This window comes from Narcine bancroftii, chromosome 4 (assembly GCF_036971445.1).
Source record: "Narcine bancroftii isolate sNarBan1 chromosome 4, sNarBan1.hap1, whole genome shotgun sequence".
NCBI lineage: Eukaryota > Metazoa > Chordata > Chondrichthyes > Torpediniformes > Narcinidae > Narcine > Narcine bancroftii.
In genome coordinates this window covers 172342088-172359791 of record NC_091472.1, presented here as the reverse complement: position 1 = coordinate 172359791, position 17704 = coordinate 172342088, and the positions used below count along the sequence as shown (strand labels likewise).

Sequence of the window (17704 nt, the reverse complement as noted above, 5' to 3'; positions counted from 1 at the left end):
TGAGCATCTGTACTGGCCTTAGTCTTGCCAGAAGAGAAAGGAGCTGAAGGATGATAGGGCAACAGGAAGCGGACTGAGAAAGGTGCACTCTGATAGGAGGAAAGAAGGGAAGGGGTGGGGGGCTGGAGGAAGGGAGGTGTGTGTGATGTGCAGGTCAAGAGGCCAGGGGAGGGGAAAGGGTAAGAAAAGAGGAAGAATGGGGTCAGTTAGGTGATGGAAAGTGGGCTACCCCATACTTCCTCTTTTCCTTCCCTTTCCCCCCTCCCCTAGCCTCACGACCTGCACATCACACACACCTTCCTTCCTACACTGAACAACATTTTTTTTCCAAAAGGTTAGCTTCTGAAAAAAATACAGGTGCAGGATCCTTTATCCAGACATCTAAAATCCAAAAAGTTCCAAAATCTGGTAAGTGGGGAGAGAGGCAGCCGGGCAGCTGGCGCTTGGGGGAGACAGCTCGGCGACTAGAAGGGGGTGGGGGTGAGTATGGCAGCACAATTCGGGTGGGTTTTCCGAAATCCGGAAAAATCCAAAATTTGGAGCACACTATCCCCCAAGGGTTCTGGATAAAGGATCGTGTACCTGTATTGGATTATGAGAGACTACTTCCAGCTTAACACAAAGATAATTTCAGATTTACAGTACCACTTAGAAGTTGGAGAAACATTAAATTAACCTTTATTAAATTTAACACTTTTAATTGCATAATGATGCTGAGCCAAGCTCTCAGGTTGACTGCACATGTTGCACAACAAAAGTGAGGAGCCCAGGGATTGTCTTTGTCACCAATATTACAACCAAAGTAGAACTCATAGGCTTTTTTAATGTCCAGTCATGCTGCGTCTTTGAGCCTCAAGTGTAAACTCACAACAAATGTAACAGAATGTATCACAGCTAATGCGACATTGACAAGATATTTCTGCTGTATTGAATCTTCCTGAAGACAATAGATGCTATTGTTAAATACATTCACTATACTATTGCCTGAAAAATGTGTGCATCAACATGCATTCAATCTATATCAATGTAATAATGCACAGCATCTATATGTGAGCTGCTTTTACATCCTGTCTGCATCTATCCTGACTAAGCATGCCCAGGCCCAAGACAGAATTTGCATAGCACCTGCACTGAGTGCATGCCCAGGCATGCTTGAACTGACCAAAACAGCTTGCTTTGTGGGCAATATACTAGTAGACTTAAAATATGACAGAAATCACAAAATATAGGTTATATCTAAATAAATTGTACATGATAGGAAAATTTTAAGGTGATTTTTGTAATCAGTAGCTCAAAATCCATATAATATACCCAAAAGTGTTCAGGGAGCAAAATCTTCGATGTCCAGTAAAATTGGAGAAGTTGAATTGATGCTGTCTGGTTGGAGATTGTCAAGACAGAATACAAAGTATTATTTTTCCAATTTATTACTGACCTCAACTGGCAGTATCTGAAGTCATAGTCAGACATGTCGGTGTGGAGCTAAAGTGGCTAGCCATTGGGAGGTCCTTGCAACAGACATGGGAACAGGTCCTTATTAAGCCCACGACATTCAGCCAATCACGATGAAAAATTAAACAAATTGCATCTACCTCCATGTGGTCTATACCTCTCTTTATCTAAGTGCCTCTTAAACATACTATCCAAAGCCTCCACATCCTGTAATATGGTGACCAGAACTTCACACAACACTCCAATATTTTATACCACTGCAACGTTACTTGCCAACTTTTATGCATGATGTCCAGCCTGGCTTCTTTATCACCTTATTCATTGTGCAGTCACTCTTGAGGAGCTCTGGACTTGCACCTCAAGATCTCTCTGTATATCAATGTTCAAGGGGAACTGTACACTCACCCATTAGATTTGACCACCCAAAGTGCAACAACCTTGCACTTGTCCACAGTCACCATAGACCTTTGCATTCAAGCTTCTGAATTCGTTTTAAGATCACAACCTCGTGGCTCCTAAAGGCAAGAGTGGTGCATTTTGCATAGGGACATGCTATAGCATAGAGATTTCCATTCTTACCAGAAAGAACAGATCATCTTTCTGGATTTAATGTGGCTTAGTGAATCCATGAACCGACCTCCATATTCCATGCATGAAATGGTTTGGATTATTTCTGTTCCAATTGAGTGTGGAACTGCCATGATCATTATATTGTTGATTCAGACCTTGCACATTCATTATTCCAACCTGCCCTTGGCAGAGCTTAAGCATGCTCCAGGCAGAGAATTCAATATATTGTCAGAGCTCAGCACAATGCCAGGCAATATTTCAATGTTTCAACTTAGAGTGCTTACATGACAGATTGCAATTTCCAAAAACAATTCATGTTGAAAGCGGGTGTTTATGTTACTATGTGGAGTTGATGGGCAGCCTTGACAGGAGAAAAACAGCCCATGCTTTTCATTGGTTATTACCTGTCTAAGGCCCTTCAGTATGAGGAGGGGTCAATTTTGGAGGGAGAGTTGCTCCTCAGCTAGGGGATGCTGTGCAACTGAACAGATTTTAATACACTTTCTATTTCTTCTACCTGCCCGGGATTTTATGCCAAGAGAAATCTTTATTTTGGTACTAACAAAGGTCACCACCAGGTTTATGGCAATTTAGTCAGACGTTTGAATTTTCTTTGTCTTTATGAAAGAAATGGTGAATAGACCACATGGAGGTAGATGCAATTAGTTTAATTTTGCATCATGATTGGCTGGACATTGTGGGCTTAAGGACCTGTTCCCATGTCTGTTGCAAGGACCTCCCAATAGCTAGCCACTTCAGCTCCACACTGAAGATGTTCATGATGGTGGGGAGGGTTTTATCCGTGATGTCCTGTGCTGTGTCCACTACCTTTTGCAGGGATTTTCACTCGGGGGAATTGGTGTCCCCATATCAGACTGTGATGCAGCTGGTCAGCACACTTTCCACCACACATCTATAGAAATTTACCAGATTTTCCAAAGTCAGTATACTTTCTACAGTACATCTATAGAAGTTTGATGGAGTATCCAACAACATACCAAATCTCCTCAAAGTCTTAGAAAGTGGAGACAATTGTATGTTTTCTTCATGGTTGTCTTGATGTGCTGGCTCCAGCAAAGGTTTCCTAAAATTTGGATTCTCAGGAACTTGGAACTTGAAGGTCCTAACCCTCTCTCTCTCCATCCCATCAATGTAAATAGGTGTTTGGTCCCTCAGCTTTTCCTGTCTAAAATTACCAATTAGCTCGTTGGTCTTGGTAATGTTGAGAGTCGACTGTTGCCATGCACCATTCAACCAGGTTCTCTATTTCCATCCTAAATCCTGACTCATCTTCAGTTATTCTGCCAACAATAGTCGTGTTGTCAGTGAATTTGGAGGTTGAATTAGAGCTGAAATTGGCTGTACACTCATGGAGTAGAAAAGGGGATGAAAGCATGCATCCTAATGTTTCTCAGTTTTGGTGAAAACTCTCAAAATTGTAATTCTGCTTCTCACTCCACAGTTACATGAACAGATGACTCTGCCATTAATTTTCATTCAACTCTCTTACAGTCAGGAGAGACGCCAACCACGCCAAAATATTCCAAGGACTCTAAGGAGAGCTTCTTCCCTTCAACCTCAAGCACTATCTCCCCATCTGCTGCCACCCTGACCACACCCAGCACAGTGGTGCCTGAGAGTGTGAAGCCCCCTGATTTGCAACCCAAGATGAAGTTAAGTCACACAGTCCAAGGAGACACACGAGGTGCTGAGGTCACACTGAGGTCAAATGTGCGTGAAGCCGAACCCCAAACTTCTGCTCCATCAGAGACGCATTCCACTGCAGCGTACCTCACTCAAGGTAAGCTCCACTGTAGCTTGCATTTATAATGTGTCTATGCACGTAGAAAAGCTTTCTAATATGTCCATGCATGTAGAAAAGCTTCCCAATGTGTTTCACAGAATTTTCAGGGGAATGGGTGGGTTGCACACAACCAATTAGATGCAATCTTTGAGTAGGTAGCTTGCCGGTGAAAAGGTGAATGATTTGGGAGGTTAGTCCAGAAATTTGGAAGCAAAATGGGGATGGAGAGATGATATGAGAAATTGAAATCAATTAACTTGGGGAATTTTTAGGTGGTTTAAGGCTTGTAGCAATTGTGGAGATTGGAAAGAAAGAGTTTGTGATATTTAAATTGCAGGTATTTGGTAACTGGGAGTTAAAGTTGAGCTGCAACAATAGGTGCAATGGGCAAACTGGATTAGTGAGTGGGAGGGTAGAGAAGGGATGTATGGAGTTGGCAACAGTACACAAATAGCAATGACAATTAGATGATTGCAACGGGTGTGCTTTCATTACCCTGTGAAGTTCCTTCTTGTGCAGGAAGAGAAAAGAGGTCCTGCAGATAGTGACTTGTGCACGTTTCTGAGTCAAGGATGTTGCCAGCATTTCCAGATATTTCCATTAATGAGTAGTTCTGGGATCATGCCGCTTTAGTTGCCCATTCAGAGCCAGCTCTTCAGCGCTTGACGTCCTGCTTTGCGGAAACTGCCAAAATGTTTGGCCTGGAAGTCAGCCTGAAGAAAACTGAGGTCCTCCATCAGCCAGCTCCCCACCATGACTACCAGCCCCCCCCACATCTCCATCGGGCACACAAAACTCAAAACGGTCAACCAGTTTACCTATCTCGGCTGCACCATTTCATCAGATGCAAGGATCGACAATGAGATAGACAACAGACTCGCCAAGGCAAATAGCGCCTTTGGAAGACTACACAAAAGAGTCTGGAAAAACAACCAACTGAAAAACCTCACAAAGATAAGCGTATACAGAGCCGTTGTCATACCCACACTCCTGTTCGGCTCCGAATCATGGGTCATCTACCGGCACCACCTACAGCTCCTAGAACACTTCCACCAGCGTTGTCTCCGCTCCATCCTCAACATCCATTGGAGCGCTTACACCCCTAACGTTGAAGTACTCGAGATGGCAGAGGTCGACAGCATCGAGTCCACGCTGCTGAAGATCCAGCTGCGCTGGGTGGGTCACGTCTCCAGAATGGAGGACCATCGCCTTCCCAAGATCCTGTTATATGGCGAGCTCTCCACTGGCCACCGTGACAGAGGTGCACCAAAGAAAAGGTACAAGGACTGCCTAAAGAAATCTCTTGGTGCCTGCCACATTGACCACCGCCAGTGGGCTGATAACGCCTCAAACCGTGCATCTTGGCGCCTCACAGTTTGGCGGGCAGCAACCTCCTTTGAAGAAGACCGCAGAGCCCACCTCACTGACAAAAGGCAAAGGAGGAAAAACCCAACACCCAACCCCAACCAACCAATTTTCCCTTGCAACCGCTGCAATCGTGTCTGCCTGTCCCGCATCGGACTTGTCAGCCACAAACGAGCCTGCAGCTGACGTGGACTTTTTACCCCCTCCATAAATCTTCGTCCGCGAAGCCAAGCCAAAGAAGAGAAGTTCTGGGATGTACCTAATGGTGAATGCCAGCATACTAATTAGCAAGAAAAACTGCCAAGTTGAAGAACGAGATAGTCTTTAAGCTCAGTTTGCCTTTTAGTTAAATTAAGTTCATATGTAAATTTAATTACAACACAATAGAAGCCAATTCCAGCCATTTGAAGCCTGTGCCACCAATTTGCACCCATTAACCTACCATCCCCACAAACTGTTGGAGGGTGGGAAGAAACCAGAGCAGCCAGGGAAATTCATGGAGGTCATGGGGGAGAACATACAAACTCTTTACCAACGGCACCAGATTCAAGCCTGAGTCGGTGTAATAGAGTTGTGCTAACTGCTAAGGTAACCATGCCATGCACCCTGACCTCTTTACAATCTTCGCCCTTGTATTTTTTACTGTCTAGTCCACACACTAATTATTCTCAAAATCATTCAGTGTTAATCCAATCCTAAATGACTTAGTTTTCAACTACATCTTAGATTTTTGAATGTAATTAACTGTTACCAATATCCCTTGATAACTATGAAAACCCCTGCTCATTTACTTCAAAAATTGACTGAACCTATTATTTTTCCTCATTACTTTAATTGCTAAGATCTCGCTTGCTAAACTGGGAATTAGTGAGGAAGTGATTTCATGCTAACATTTAATCTTGACTTTGTATTTATGTAATTTTATTGTGTAATTTACAATACTAATGAATAATAAAGAACTGCCTGGTAGTATCTGTTGGCAGGTAATCAGATGGTCAGCGACAACTGGCGACTTGAGGAGGTGTGATTATTAACAGCAGAGGCTGAGTCATTGCTTGGGGAATTTGGGCTGGCATATTGCTATGCATTATAAAACAGCTTTTGTGGTTGCTAAGTGCAGCTTGAACAAGGAGTGGAATTTTGTGAACAAGGAAAGAGGTGTTCAGGGATATTAAAAATACAGTAAAACCCCTGTTATCCAGAATTCAAATAACTAGCAGTCTGAAGCAATCAGCAAAAAAAATTGGGGGAATAGGTAAAAAAGGGGTTTAAAATTGACACCCTTTCCCATTAGTTTGGCAATGATGCAACATGCAATCTCAAGCAACTGGAAAAGTCACTTATCCAGCATCTATCAATCTCCATGCTTTGGGATACCAGGAGTTTTACTATACATGAAAATAAACATGCTTTCATTTAAATAAACCTGCAAAGCATGAAAAGATAAGAGGATTTAAAGGATATGGGCAGGTAAAAAGTGCATGAAATGGGCTTAGGTTGGTTGGACAACTTGGTCAGCATTGACAAGTTGGATTGAAGGGCCAGCTTACATGCTGTGAAACTCTCGAAGAGATAACACAAGAGCCATACAGAAACAGAAAAACGAGTGAATAATGAGAAGCTGAAGGGACTCAGCAGGTCAGGCAGCATCCATGGAAAGAAGTACCCAGTCAGCTTTTTTGGATGGGACCTTTCATTGAGACTAAAGTAGGAAGGGGTGATATCAGGTATATCAAGGAGGGGAATAAACTGGGGAGGAGTTAAGAGGTGATAGGGCATTGGACAAAAGGCAGGAGAGGTAGAGAGACAGATTGAGGGAGAGATCACTGGGAATGGGAAGGCATTTAGACAGAAAAGTGAGAACAGGAGTAAATAAAGAGATAGAAACAGTGGAACCAGATCAAGGTGGGGGTTACCTGAAATTTTTTAAAAATCAGTGTTTAAACAGGGAAGTATGGTTAGTGTAGTGGTTAGTCCCAAGATCGTGTTCTATGGTGAGCTCTACACTGGCCACCGAGACAGAGGTGCACCAAAGAAGAGGTACAAGGACTGCTTAAAGAAATCTCTTGGTGCCTGCCACATTGGCCACCGCCAGTGGGCTGATATCGCCTCCAACCGTGCATCTTGGCGCCTCACAGTTCGGCGGGCAGCAACCTCCTTTGAAGAAGACCGCAGAGCCCACCTCACTGACAAAAGACAAAGGAGGAAAATCCCAACACCCAACCCCAACCAACCAATTTTCCCTTGCAACCGCTGCAACCATGCCTGCCTGTCCCGCATTGGACTTATCAGTCACCAACGAGCCTGCAGCAGACGTGGACATTCTACCCCTCCATAAATCTTCATCCGCGAAGCCAAGCCAAAGAAAGAAGAAGTGCAACACTGTTACAATGCCAATGACTGCGGTTTGAATCCGGTACTGTCTATGAGGAGTTTCTCCCCATGTCTGCGTAGGTTTCCTCTGGCTGCTTCCACCCTTCAAAACTTGTATGGGGATTGTAGGCTAACTGGGTGTGGGCTGGAAGGGCCTGTTACCATTTCGCATGTCTAAAATTACGGATGCTGCCTTACCTACTGAGTCCCTTCAGCTTCTCTTTGTTCATTCAAAAATTAAAAGATGTTAAATATTGAGTTACAAGAGTCATTCAGCCTGGAAGCAGGCCCACAGGTCCAACTTCTCCTTGCTGAACATTGACCCAAATGCTTTAGTCTTATTTGCCTGCATTTGACCCATACTCATCCAGTCCTCTCCCATCCATGGTGTTATCCAGGTTATTAAAGGAAGTGTCTCCACCACTTGTCTGGCAAATACTCCCATGGGCCCACCACCTTGTGAGTGAAGAACTGTCCCCTCACGCCCCTTCTGAATTCCACCCACTCACCTTAGCCATCTTGTCTTAGATTCTACCTTGGAAACAGATTGAGATTATTTACCATATGCCCCTCTTGAATTTATCGATTTCAGTAAGATCTTCTCTCAACCTCCAATGCTCTGAGGAAAATAGGCCAGTCTCTCGCTAACTTTCCTAAAGCTGGCAAAAATATCTGTCAAGTTCTCAAAATTTCTGTCCTGTCTTCCTATTATGTTCTGGGATACACCTGGTCTGGACGTGGAGGTTTATCCACATTGATACAATCTAAAGCCCCTTTCACACTTGCAAGTGATCCCAGGAATTAACAGCCAATCGGCCTAAAAAGGGTCTAGTGTGAAAGCAAAATCTTCTCAATGCTGGTATGAGGTGATGTCATCTCACACCAGGGAAAGACTGCCTCGACCCCCTAGTACAAATCCTGGCATCTGCAGACAGGCAAGTGTAGAATGGGCAATTGCATTCTGGGATAGAAGTTTTTGCATGAGTGCAGGAAAATCAAGGAAGAAAAAATTAAAATGAAGGTATAAACTTTGCCATGGGAAGGTCGCAGTGGGAGAGAGAGAGAGAGAGAGAGGAAATAATTAGCAATAGTGGATAATTTTTAAACTGCACGGAAAAGTTGGTAGCGCTATAGTGCACAATTTATAAAGACCATGGGGGGGGAAATAAAGCAATGGCAAGCCCGACTTCCCAGAATGCCGTGTGGCAGAGAATCCCTCCATTATTGCTCCGTGCATGCAGTTGTGCATACAACCCTTTTTCTGCCTCACGGCATTCTGGGAGAGCAGGTCTGCCATTGTTTTTTCCCCCCACAGTATTTCTATAATGTGCACTATAGTGCAACTAACTTGCCCACACTGTTTAAAAATTGTCCGCTATTGCTATTTATTGCTAGCACTTTCCCAGAGTTCCTTATAAAAGGTTTATATAGGTTGGCACAACAACAACAGAGGCTTTTATGGGAAGGATGTTAAAGGAAAATGGAGGGCATTCAAAGGTGAAATTTGAAGGATACAGAGACGTTATGTTCCTGCTAGGATGAAAGGAAAGGTTAAAAGTTTTAGAGAGCCTTGGTTTTCAAGGGTTCAGAAAGAGAGGGAGGTGTACGAAAAGTAAAGACAGCAGGAAGTAAATGAGGTGTTAGAGGAATATAAAGCATGTAAAAAGAATCTTAAAAAGAAAATTAGAAAGGCTAAGAGGAGATAAGAAGTTGCTTTACCACGTAAAGTGAAAATAAATCCAAAGGGTTTCTACAAATATATTAGGAGCAAAAGGATAGTGGGGGATAAAATTGGTCCCTTTGAGGATGAGAGTGGATGGCTGTGCATGAAGCCAAAAGAGATAGGGGAAATTTTAAACTGTTTTTTTTCTTCAGCATTTACTAAGGAGAATGATGTTGATCTGTGTAAAGTAAGGGAAATAAGTGAGGAAGTTATGGAAATGATGATGGCATTTTTAAAGAAGATAAAGGAGGATAAGTCTCCATGTCCTGACAAGATATTCCCGAGGACCTTGAGGGAGTTTAGTGTAGAAATCGTAGGGGCTTTGACTGACATAGTTAAAATGTAATTAGTAACGGGATGGTGCTGGAAGATTGGAGGGTAGCTCATGTTCCATTGTTGAAAAAAGATGCTAGGAGTAAATCTAGTAATTATAGGCCTGGAAGTTCATGAAAAGTATTCTTAGAGATGGTATATATAAATATCTGGATAGGCAGGGTTTGATTAGGAACAGTCAAAGTGGATTTGTGAGGGGAAGATCATATTTGACAAATTTTATCGAATTTTTTGAGGAGGTTACTAGGAAAATTGATGAGGGTAAGGCAGTGGATGTGGTATATATGGAATTTAGTAAGGCCTTTGATAAGGTTCCTCAGGGAAGGTTAGTTAGGAAGGTTCAATCATTAGGTATTAATATTAAAGTAGTAAAATGGATTCAACAATGATTGAATGGGAGATGCCAGAGAGCCGTGGTAGATAACTGTCAGATTGGAAGCCAGTGACTAGTGGTGTGCCTCAGGGTTCAGTATTGGATCCATTACTATCTGTCATGTACATTAATGATCTGGATGATGGGGTGGTAAATTGGATTAGTAAGTATGAGCATGGTACTAAGATAGGTGGAGCTGTAGATAGTGAAGAAGGGTTTCAAAGTTTGCAGAGGGATTTAGGCCAGTTAGAAGAGTGGGCTGAAGGATGAAAGATGGAGTTTAATGCAGATAAATGTGACGTGTTACATTTTGGTGGGGCTAATCAAAATAGGAATGAAATGCTGAATGGTAGGGTATTGAAGAGTGCAGTAGAACAGAGGGACAAAGTTTCCTGAAGGTGAAGTCACATATGGATAGGATGGTAGAGAGAGCTTGTGGTATGTTGGCCTTTATAAATCAGAGCATTGAGTATAGGAGGTGGGATGTTATGTTAAAATTGTACAAGGCATTGGTGAGGTCAAACTTGGTGTATTGTAGTTTTGGTCATCAAAGTATAGGAAAGATATCAACAAATTGGAGAGAGTGCAGAGAAGATTTACTAGAATGTTGCCGGGGTTACAGGGTCTAAGGTTGAGAGGGGATTTGATTGAGGTATTTAAAAATTATTAGGGGTATAGATCGAGTTAACGTGGAGAAACTTTTTTCCTTTAAGAAAGGGAGATATATGAATGAGAGGACATGAGTTGAGAGTTAGGGGGCAAAACATGAGGGGGGGGGACTTCATTCCTCAGAGAGTGGTGGGTGTGTGGAACAAGCTTCCAGATGAAGTGGCAGAGGCAGGCTCAATATTAGCATTTTTTTTTATTTTTGTTTTATTTTGCATGGATATTTTATTATTTTATTTAAAAAATGAAAATCTAAACCTATTACCAAGAAAGAAGCTGTTTGGCCAAAAAAAAAGACAAATTTCTCATCAGAGTGATAAATTGCCTCATTAATCTACATTTCTACCTTCATAACAAATAAAGATTATGAAAGTAATTCAAAAAGGGTCCCCACAGTGTTTGAAAATTTACATTCAAATTGGAAATTGAGCATCTAATCTTCTCTAAGTTTACGTGTCGTCACGTAGCCATTGAGCATGAGTAGGCAGGGTAATGTCCCTCCATCTGAGCAACACCGCCCGCCTAGCCATAAGAGAAATAAAAGCTAATACATGCAGATCAGATGCTATTAATGATATGTCATTCACTTGTGATGGATGTTATATTGTATATAGATATGTTTTTTTTAAATTTTTTATTTTTCACACCATAAACCACATTGACCATGATACATACATTTTCCTTTTCAAATATATAGTGTCATTTTCTCCCTCCTCCCATCCCACCCTCCCTACCTCCCCCCAATCCATTTAAAGTACAAAATCTAAGATACATTAAACCAGTCAAACAATGTTGTCATTCAATAAAAATAAACAAGAAATTCCACTGAGTCAATTCTTTTCATTTTCTTCTCCTTTCGAATGTCCCCGGTAGGTTTTCTCTATTGTGTTTCATGTAAGGCTCCCATATTTGTTCAAATATTGTAATATTATTTCTTAAATTATATGTTATTTTTTCTAATGGAATACATTTATTCATTTCTATATACCATTGTTCTATTTTCAAATTATCTTCCAATTTCCAGGTTGACATAATACATTTTTTTGCTACGGCTAGAGCTATCTTAACAAATCTTTTTTGTGCACCATCCAAATCAATTCCAAATTCTTTGTTTTTTATGTTACTTAGGAGGAAGATCTCTGGATTTTTTGGTATATTGTTTTATGTAATTTTATTTAATATTTGGTTTAGATCTTCCCAAAATTTTTCTACTTTCTCACATGTCCAGATTGCATGAATTGTTGTTCCCATTTCCTTTTTAAAACAAAAACATCTGTCAGATACTGTTGGGTCCCATTTATTTAACTTTTGAGGTGTAATGTATAGCCTGTGTATCCAGTTATATTGTATCATATGTAACCTTGTGTTTACACTTCTCCATATTCCTTCAATTTCTTATATAATTCTTTTACTGATAGTTCTGGTTCTGTTAAGTATACTATAACATCATCCGCAAATAAACTGATTTTATATTCCTTGTCTTTTATTTTTATCCCTTTTATATTATTTTCTGTTCTTATCAATTCTGCTCGTGGTTCTATAGCTAACGCGAACAATAAGGGTGATAGTGGGCATCCCTGCCGTGTTGACCTGCTTAAGTTAAATTGCTTTGATATATATCCATTTACTGTCACTTTCGCCAATGGCCCCTTATATAATGCTTTAATCCAATTAATATACTTCTCTGGTAAACTGAATTTTTGCAATACTTTGAATAAATAATTCCATTCTACTCTGACAAAGGCCTTCTCTGCGTCTAAAGCAACTGCTACTGTTGGCGCTTTACTCCCTTCTACTGCATGAATTAAGTTAATAAATTTACAAATATTATCTGTTGTGCATCTTTTTTTAATAAATCCAGTTTGGTCTAGATTTACCATTTTAGGTACATACTCTGCTAATCTGTTTGCTAATAGTTTAGCTATTATCTTATAATCTGTGTTAAGTAATGATATTGGTCTATATGACGCTGGTGCGAGTGGATCTTTCCCTTGCTTTAGTATTACTGTAATTATTGCTGTTCTACATGAATCTGGTAAGCTTTGTGTTTTATCAATCTGGTTGATTACTTCCAGGAAGGGAGGAATTAATAAATCTTTAAATGTTTTATAGAATTCTATTGGGAATTCATCCTCTCCTGGTGTCTTATTATTTGGTAATTTTTTTATTATCTCTTGTATTTCTACTATTTCAAATGGTTCTGTTAATTTATTTTGTTCCTCTATTTGTAATTTTGGTAGTTCAATTTTAGTTAAAAATTCATCTATTTTCCCTTCTTTCCTTTCGTTTTCAGTTTCATATAATTGTTCATAGAATTCTCTAAATTTTTCCTTGATCTCTGTTGGATTATATGTGATTTGTTTGTCTTTTTTCCTTGATGCCAATACCATTTTCTTAGCTTGTTCTGTCTTAAGCTGCCATGCTAGAATTTTGTGCGTTTTTCCCCCTAATTCATAATATTTCTGTTTTGTCTTCATTCTGTTTTTCTCCACCTTATATGTTTGTAGTGTTTCATATTTTATTTTTTTATCTGCCAATTCTCTTCTTTTAGTTGTATCTTCCTTCATTGCTAATTCTTTTTCTATATTTACTATTTCCCTTTCCAACTGCTCTGTTTCCTGATTATAGTCCTTCTTCATCTTGGTTACATAACTTATTATTTGCCCTCTAATGAACGCTTTCATTGCATCCCATAGTATAAACTTATCTTTCACTGATTCCGTATTTATTTCAAAGTACATTTTAATTTGTCTTTCAATGAATTCTCTAAAATCCTGCCTTTTAAGTAGCATGGAGTTTAATCTACATCTATACATTCTTGGAGGGATGTCCTCTAACTCTATTGTCAATATCAAGGGTGAATGGTCCGATAATATTCTAGCTTTATATTCTGTTTTTCTTACTCTATCTTGCATACGAGCTGATAACAAAAATAGGTCTATTCTTAAGTATGTTTTATGTCTACCCGAGTAATATGAATATTCCTTTTCATTTGGGTGTTGTTTCCTCCATATATCCAAAAGTTGCATTTCTTCCATCGATTTAATTATAAATTTGGTTACTTTGTTCTTTCTGTTAATTTTTTTCACAGTTTTGTCCATATTTGAATCCAAATTCAGGTTGAAATCCCCTCCTATTAATATGTTCCCTTGCGTATCTGCTATCTTCAAAAAAATATCTTGCATAAACTTTTGATCTTCTTCGTTAGGTGAATATACATTGTGTAGATTCCAAAACTCCGAATATATCTGACATTTTATCTTAAATATCTCCCTGCTGGATCTATTATTTCCTCTTCTATTTTAATTGGCACATTTTTACTAATTAATATAGCTACTCCTCTTGCTTTTGAATTATACGACGATGCTGTTACGTGTCCTACCCAATCTCTCTTTAATTTCTTGTGCTCCAATTCAGTTAAATGTGTTTCTTGCACAAATGCTATATCAATTTTTTCTTTTTTCAGTAAATTTAGCAGTTTCTTCCTTTTAATTTGGTTATGTATTCTGTTAATATTTAAAGTCATATAGTTCATTGTAGCCATTTCATACTTTGTTTATCTTCCCTTTCCGTTTCTCCATCATTACCTTTCCTTCTTATCCATTTCTGCTTTCTTGTTTTGAACACTTTATAAGACAACATTTCTAAAACATCAAACATTTTCCTTACTCTCTTATTTAAAACTTCTTTAACCCCATTGTCCCCTCCCCCTCCTGAGTTGCCCTTTATCCCTTGTCGGTCAACCACATCTCCCCTCTCCATTTGGATTTGCAAATTCACTCACAAACGTCAACTGATTTTGTAGTGACCGTAACTCCTCCCCACCCAGCCCCCCCAGAAAAGATTTCAATTTTCATATGTAACAAAGGTCACTCTTTTAATTCCCTCCTTATTCCCTCTATTCCCTTTCCCTCCCTTATTAATTCTTGTCTATACTCTATATATTTTCCTCTAAATACGGATACATTCATGTATACACACTATATATATATACACACATATACCCCTTTAAACACATACATATAGTTCGTGGTCATTTTTACTCTCATTACATGTCTTCATCTCTCTGCTTGTTTTGTAGTTGTTCTGCAAATTTCCTTGCTTCCTCTGGATCCGAGAATAGTCTGTTTTGTTGCCCTGGAATAACTATTTTAAGTACCGCTGGGTACTTTACATAAATTTATAAATGATTTTTTCCATAAGATCATTTTTGCTGTATTGAACTCCTTCCTCTTCTTCAGGAGTTCAAAACTTATGTCTGGATAGAAAAAAATTTTTTGACCTTTATATTCCAGTGGCTTTTTGTCTTCTCTTACTTTCTTCATTGCTTTCTCCAATATATTTTCTCTTGTTGTTTATCTTAAGAATTTTACTAAAACGGATCTTGGTTTTTGCTGCAGTTGTGGTTTCGGGGCTAAAGTTCTATGTGCCCTCTCTATTTCCATTTCTTCCTGTAATTCTGGTCTTCCTAGGACCCTGGGGATCCAATCTTTTATAAATTCTCTCATATTCTTGCCTTCTTTATCTTCCTTAAGGCCCACTATCTTTATATTATTTCTTCTATTATAGTTTTCTATTATATCTATCTTCTGAACTAACAGCTCATGTGCCTCTTTAACTTTTTTATTAGATTCTTCTAATTTCTCTTTTAAGTCCTCTACTTCCATTTCTACAATTGTTTCTCGTTCTTTCATATTTTCCATTCTTTTTCCTATCTCTGACATGGCCATTTACCCTCTTCTTTCTTGTTGTCGTTATTGTCTGTGTTCTGCACCTGCTGCTGTGTTGCAGGTGTCTCTCTCAGCTGTGGAGATCGACTCCGCAGCTGTTCCCCCCTCCCGTCAGTGTGTTTTTTTTCATGCGCAGTTGCGCACTTTTACTCGGCACTGCGAGCCATTTTTGTAGTCCCGAGCCCAGGACTTCCACTGACCTGAGGGAGCGGGCTTCTCTCTCCGCGGCGGGCCTCTTCGGACAGGTAAGGTCTTCACCTTCTTCTTCCGACATTCTTTCTTCCTCTTTTCTTCCCGTTGTTTTTGACTTTTCTCTCTTCGCTGCCATTTTCTTCTCACCTTTATTTTTACTTTATTATAAATTTTAATCTTGTACCTTTGTGCTTTGTGTGTTTTTTTTAAACTTTTCGGGAGAGGGCTGGAATTCCCTGACCGGCCACTACTCCATCACGTGACTCCTCCTAATATTAGAATTTAAGGAGAAGTTGGATATGTATATGGATGGGAAAGGAATGGAGAGTTACTGGTTGTATGCAGGTCAGTGGGGTTAGGTGGTAGTAAGTGTTCGGCATGAACTAGAAGGGCCGTTGACCTGTGTCTATGCTTTAATGGTATTGTTATATGATTTTATGAAGTGCTCATACTGTGCTGTACATAAAGCTTAATTATGTTATAATTAGGCATGATTAATTTTGTTTGAATATAAAATCATAATACATTGATCAAGATTTAGGGCAGGTTCACCATCAATCGATGACATCACCAGTAGAAGGTAGGATAGTCCTAAGCCCGGGGCTAGCTCCTTGCAAGTGAGAAAGCATGCAGTCTCTAAGATGAGAGTGGTCAAGTGTGAATAGCAAAATCACCATTCCTATCCTGGGACACTGAACAGCCAATTTAGTGGAACGCAAATGTAAAGGGAGCTTTAGACCGCTAACACCTCTGCATTACTGATGCAGACATGCCCTAGGCAATCTCTGGATACCTCCTTCCCCTACCCCTCCTGCTCTTCCTGCTGTACAATAAACACATTCACATAATATTTATTTAAGATCTTCCTCGTCTCCTCTGGCTCTACACAAAGACTTTGAACCTTAAGGAAACTTGCTCCTTCCCTTGTGGAACCTCCTTCTGCTCTTAATGTACTTGAAATCATTTTGGATTCTCCCTAACAATGTTTGCCAATGCCATCTCAAAACCTGCTTTAGCCTTCCTTTTTTCCCTCTTCCCTATGCTCCTTATATTTGTCAAGGGATTCCTTTGAACTTGTCTGTCTGAATCTGATGTATGCCTCTTTTTTCTTGTTTCTATGCCCTTGTTTCTCATGTTAAGCAGGGTTCCTTTACCTTGCCATTCTCTCCCATTTAGTATTTGTGGTCTAATTCTCTGACATTTGCTTCAGTCAACTATTACTGACTATTTCATGTGGAAATTAGCCTTGCCCCAATTTAGGATTCTAATCTGAGGACCAATGTTATCCTTTTCCATAGCCAGGTTCAAGCTGATAAAATTATGGTCACTGGTCGCAAAGTGATCCCCTACCTGTACCTCAGATACCTGTCCAGATCCAAGAGTGTTGCTTCCATGGGAACTGCATGACCTGCTGAGTTCTTCAGCATTTTTGTGCATTGTACTTTTAGTGGCCCTATTAAATATTGGTTTGGCAGAACTCCTCTTTCCCAGGGGATCTGCATCCTGCCACTTGTTTGAAATCTAGGATGCTCCTCATATTCTGGATAACCACAAATGAGGGAAGTGACATCAAAACAGTCCAGTCAGAATCTGGATTGTGGGTCTCGAGCAGCAACAGGCATCACTGTAGTGGAGTTCAGGAGGAGTCACCTCACTGCTTTGGCCTGTGAAGACAGGGACAATGAGTACTGCCATAGACATGTTGTAAAGAATAGGTCACAGAAAATAAGTGGGGAATGGATTTTTTGTTTCCGTGAGCTGACATTGGTTGATGGACAGATAGATTTCTTGTAAGAAATATGAGAAGTGGTGGTGAAACTGTTTTTGGAGTGAATGTGACTTGTTTCTTGTTAGCATGTAGTGAAAAACAGTTTGCAGATGGTGTAATGTAGTAAAAACATAAAAAATGCTGGAGGAACTCAGCAGGTTACTCAGCATCCATAGGAGGTAAAGATCTATAACAGCTTTCAGGCCTGAGCCCTTCAGGATATGAATAAAAAGCAGACAGGCACCTGAATAAAAAGGCTGATGGAGAAGGGAAGAAAGGGCAGGAGGAGGAGCATAAGCTAACAGGCAAAAGGTGATCATTGGACATGGATGGGAGGAAAGGTGAGAAATGTTTG

The 17704-nt window shown here is 40.1% G+C and overlaps 1 protein-coding gene across 6 annotated transcripts in view; it reads left to right on the top strand.

Annotated features, from left to right (window-relative positions):
- cabin1 (calcineurin binding protein 1) overlaps positions 1 to 17704 on the top strand; it is a 570396-nt gene that overhangs the window by 504100 nt on the left and 48592 nt on the right. For all 6 annotated transcript variants that reach the window (XM_069933017.1, XM_069933018.1, XM_069933016.1 and 3 more), the window contains one exon: positions 3535 to 3823. In XM_069933017.1, the coding sequence (XP_069789118.1) occupies positions 3535 to 3823 (289 nt within the window). The remainder of the gene's footprint in view (positions 1 to 3534; positions 3824 to 17704) is intronic.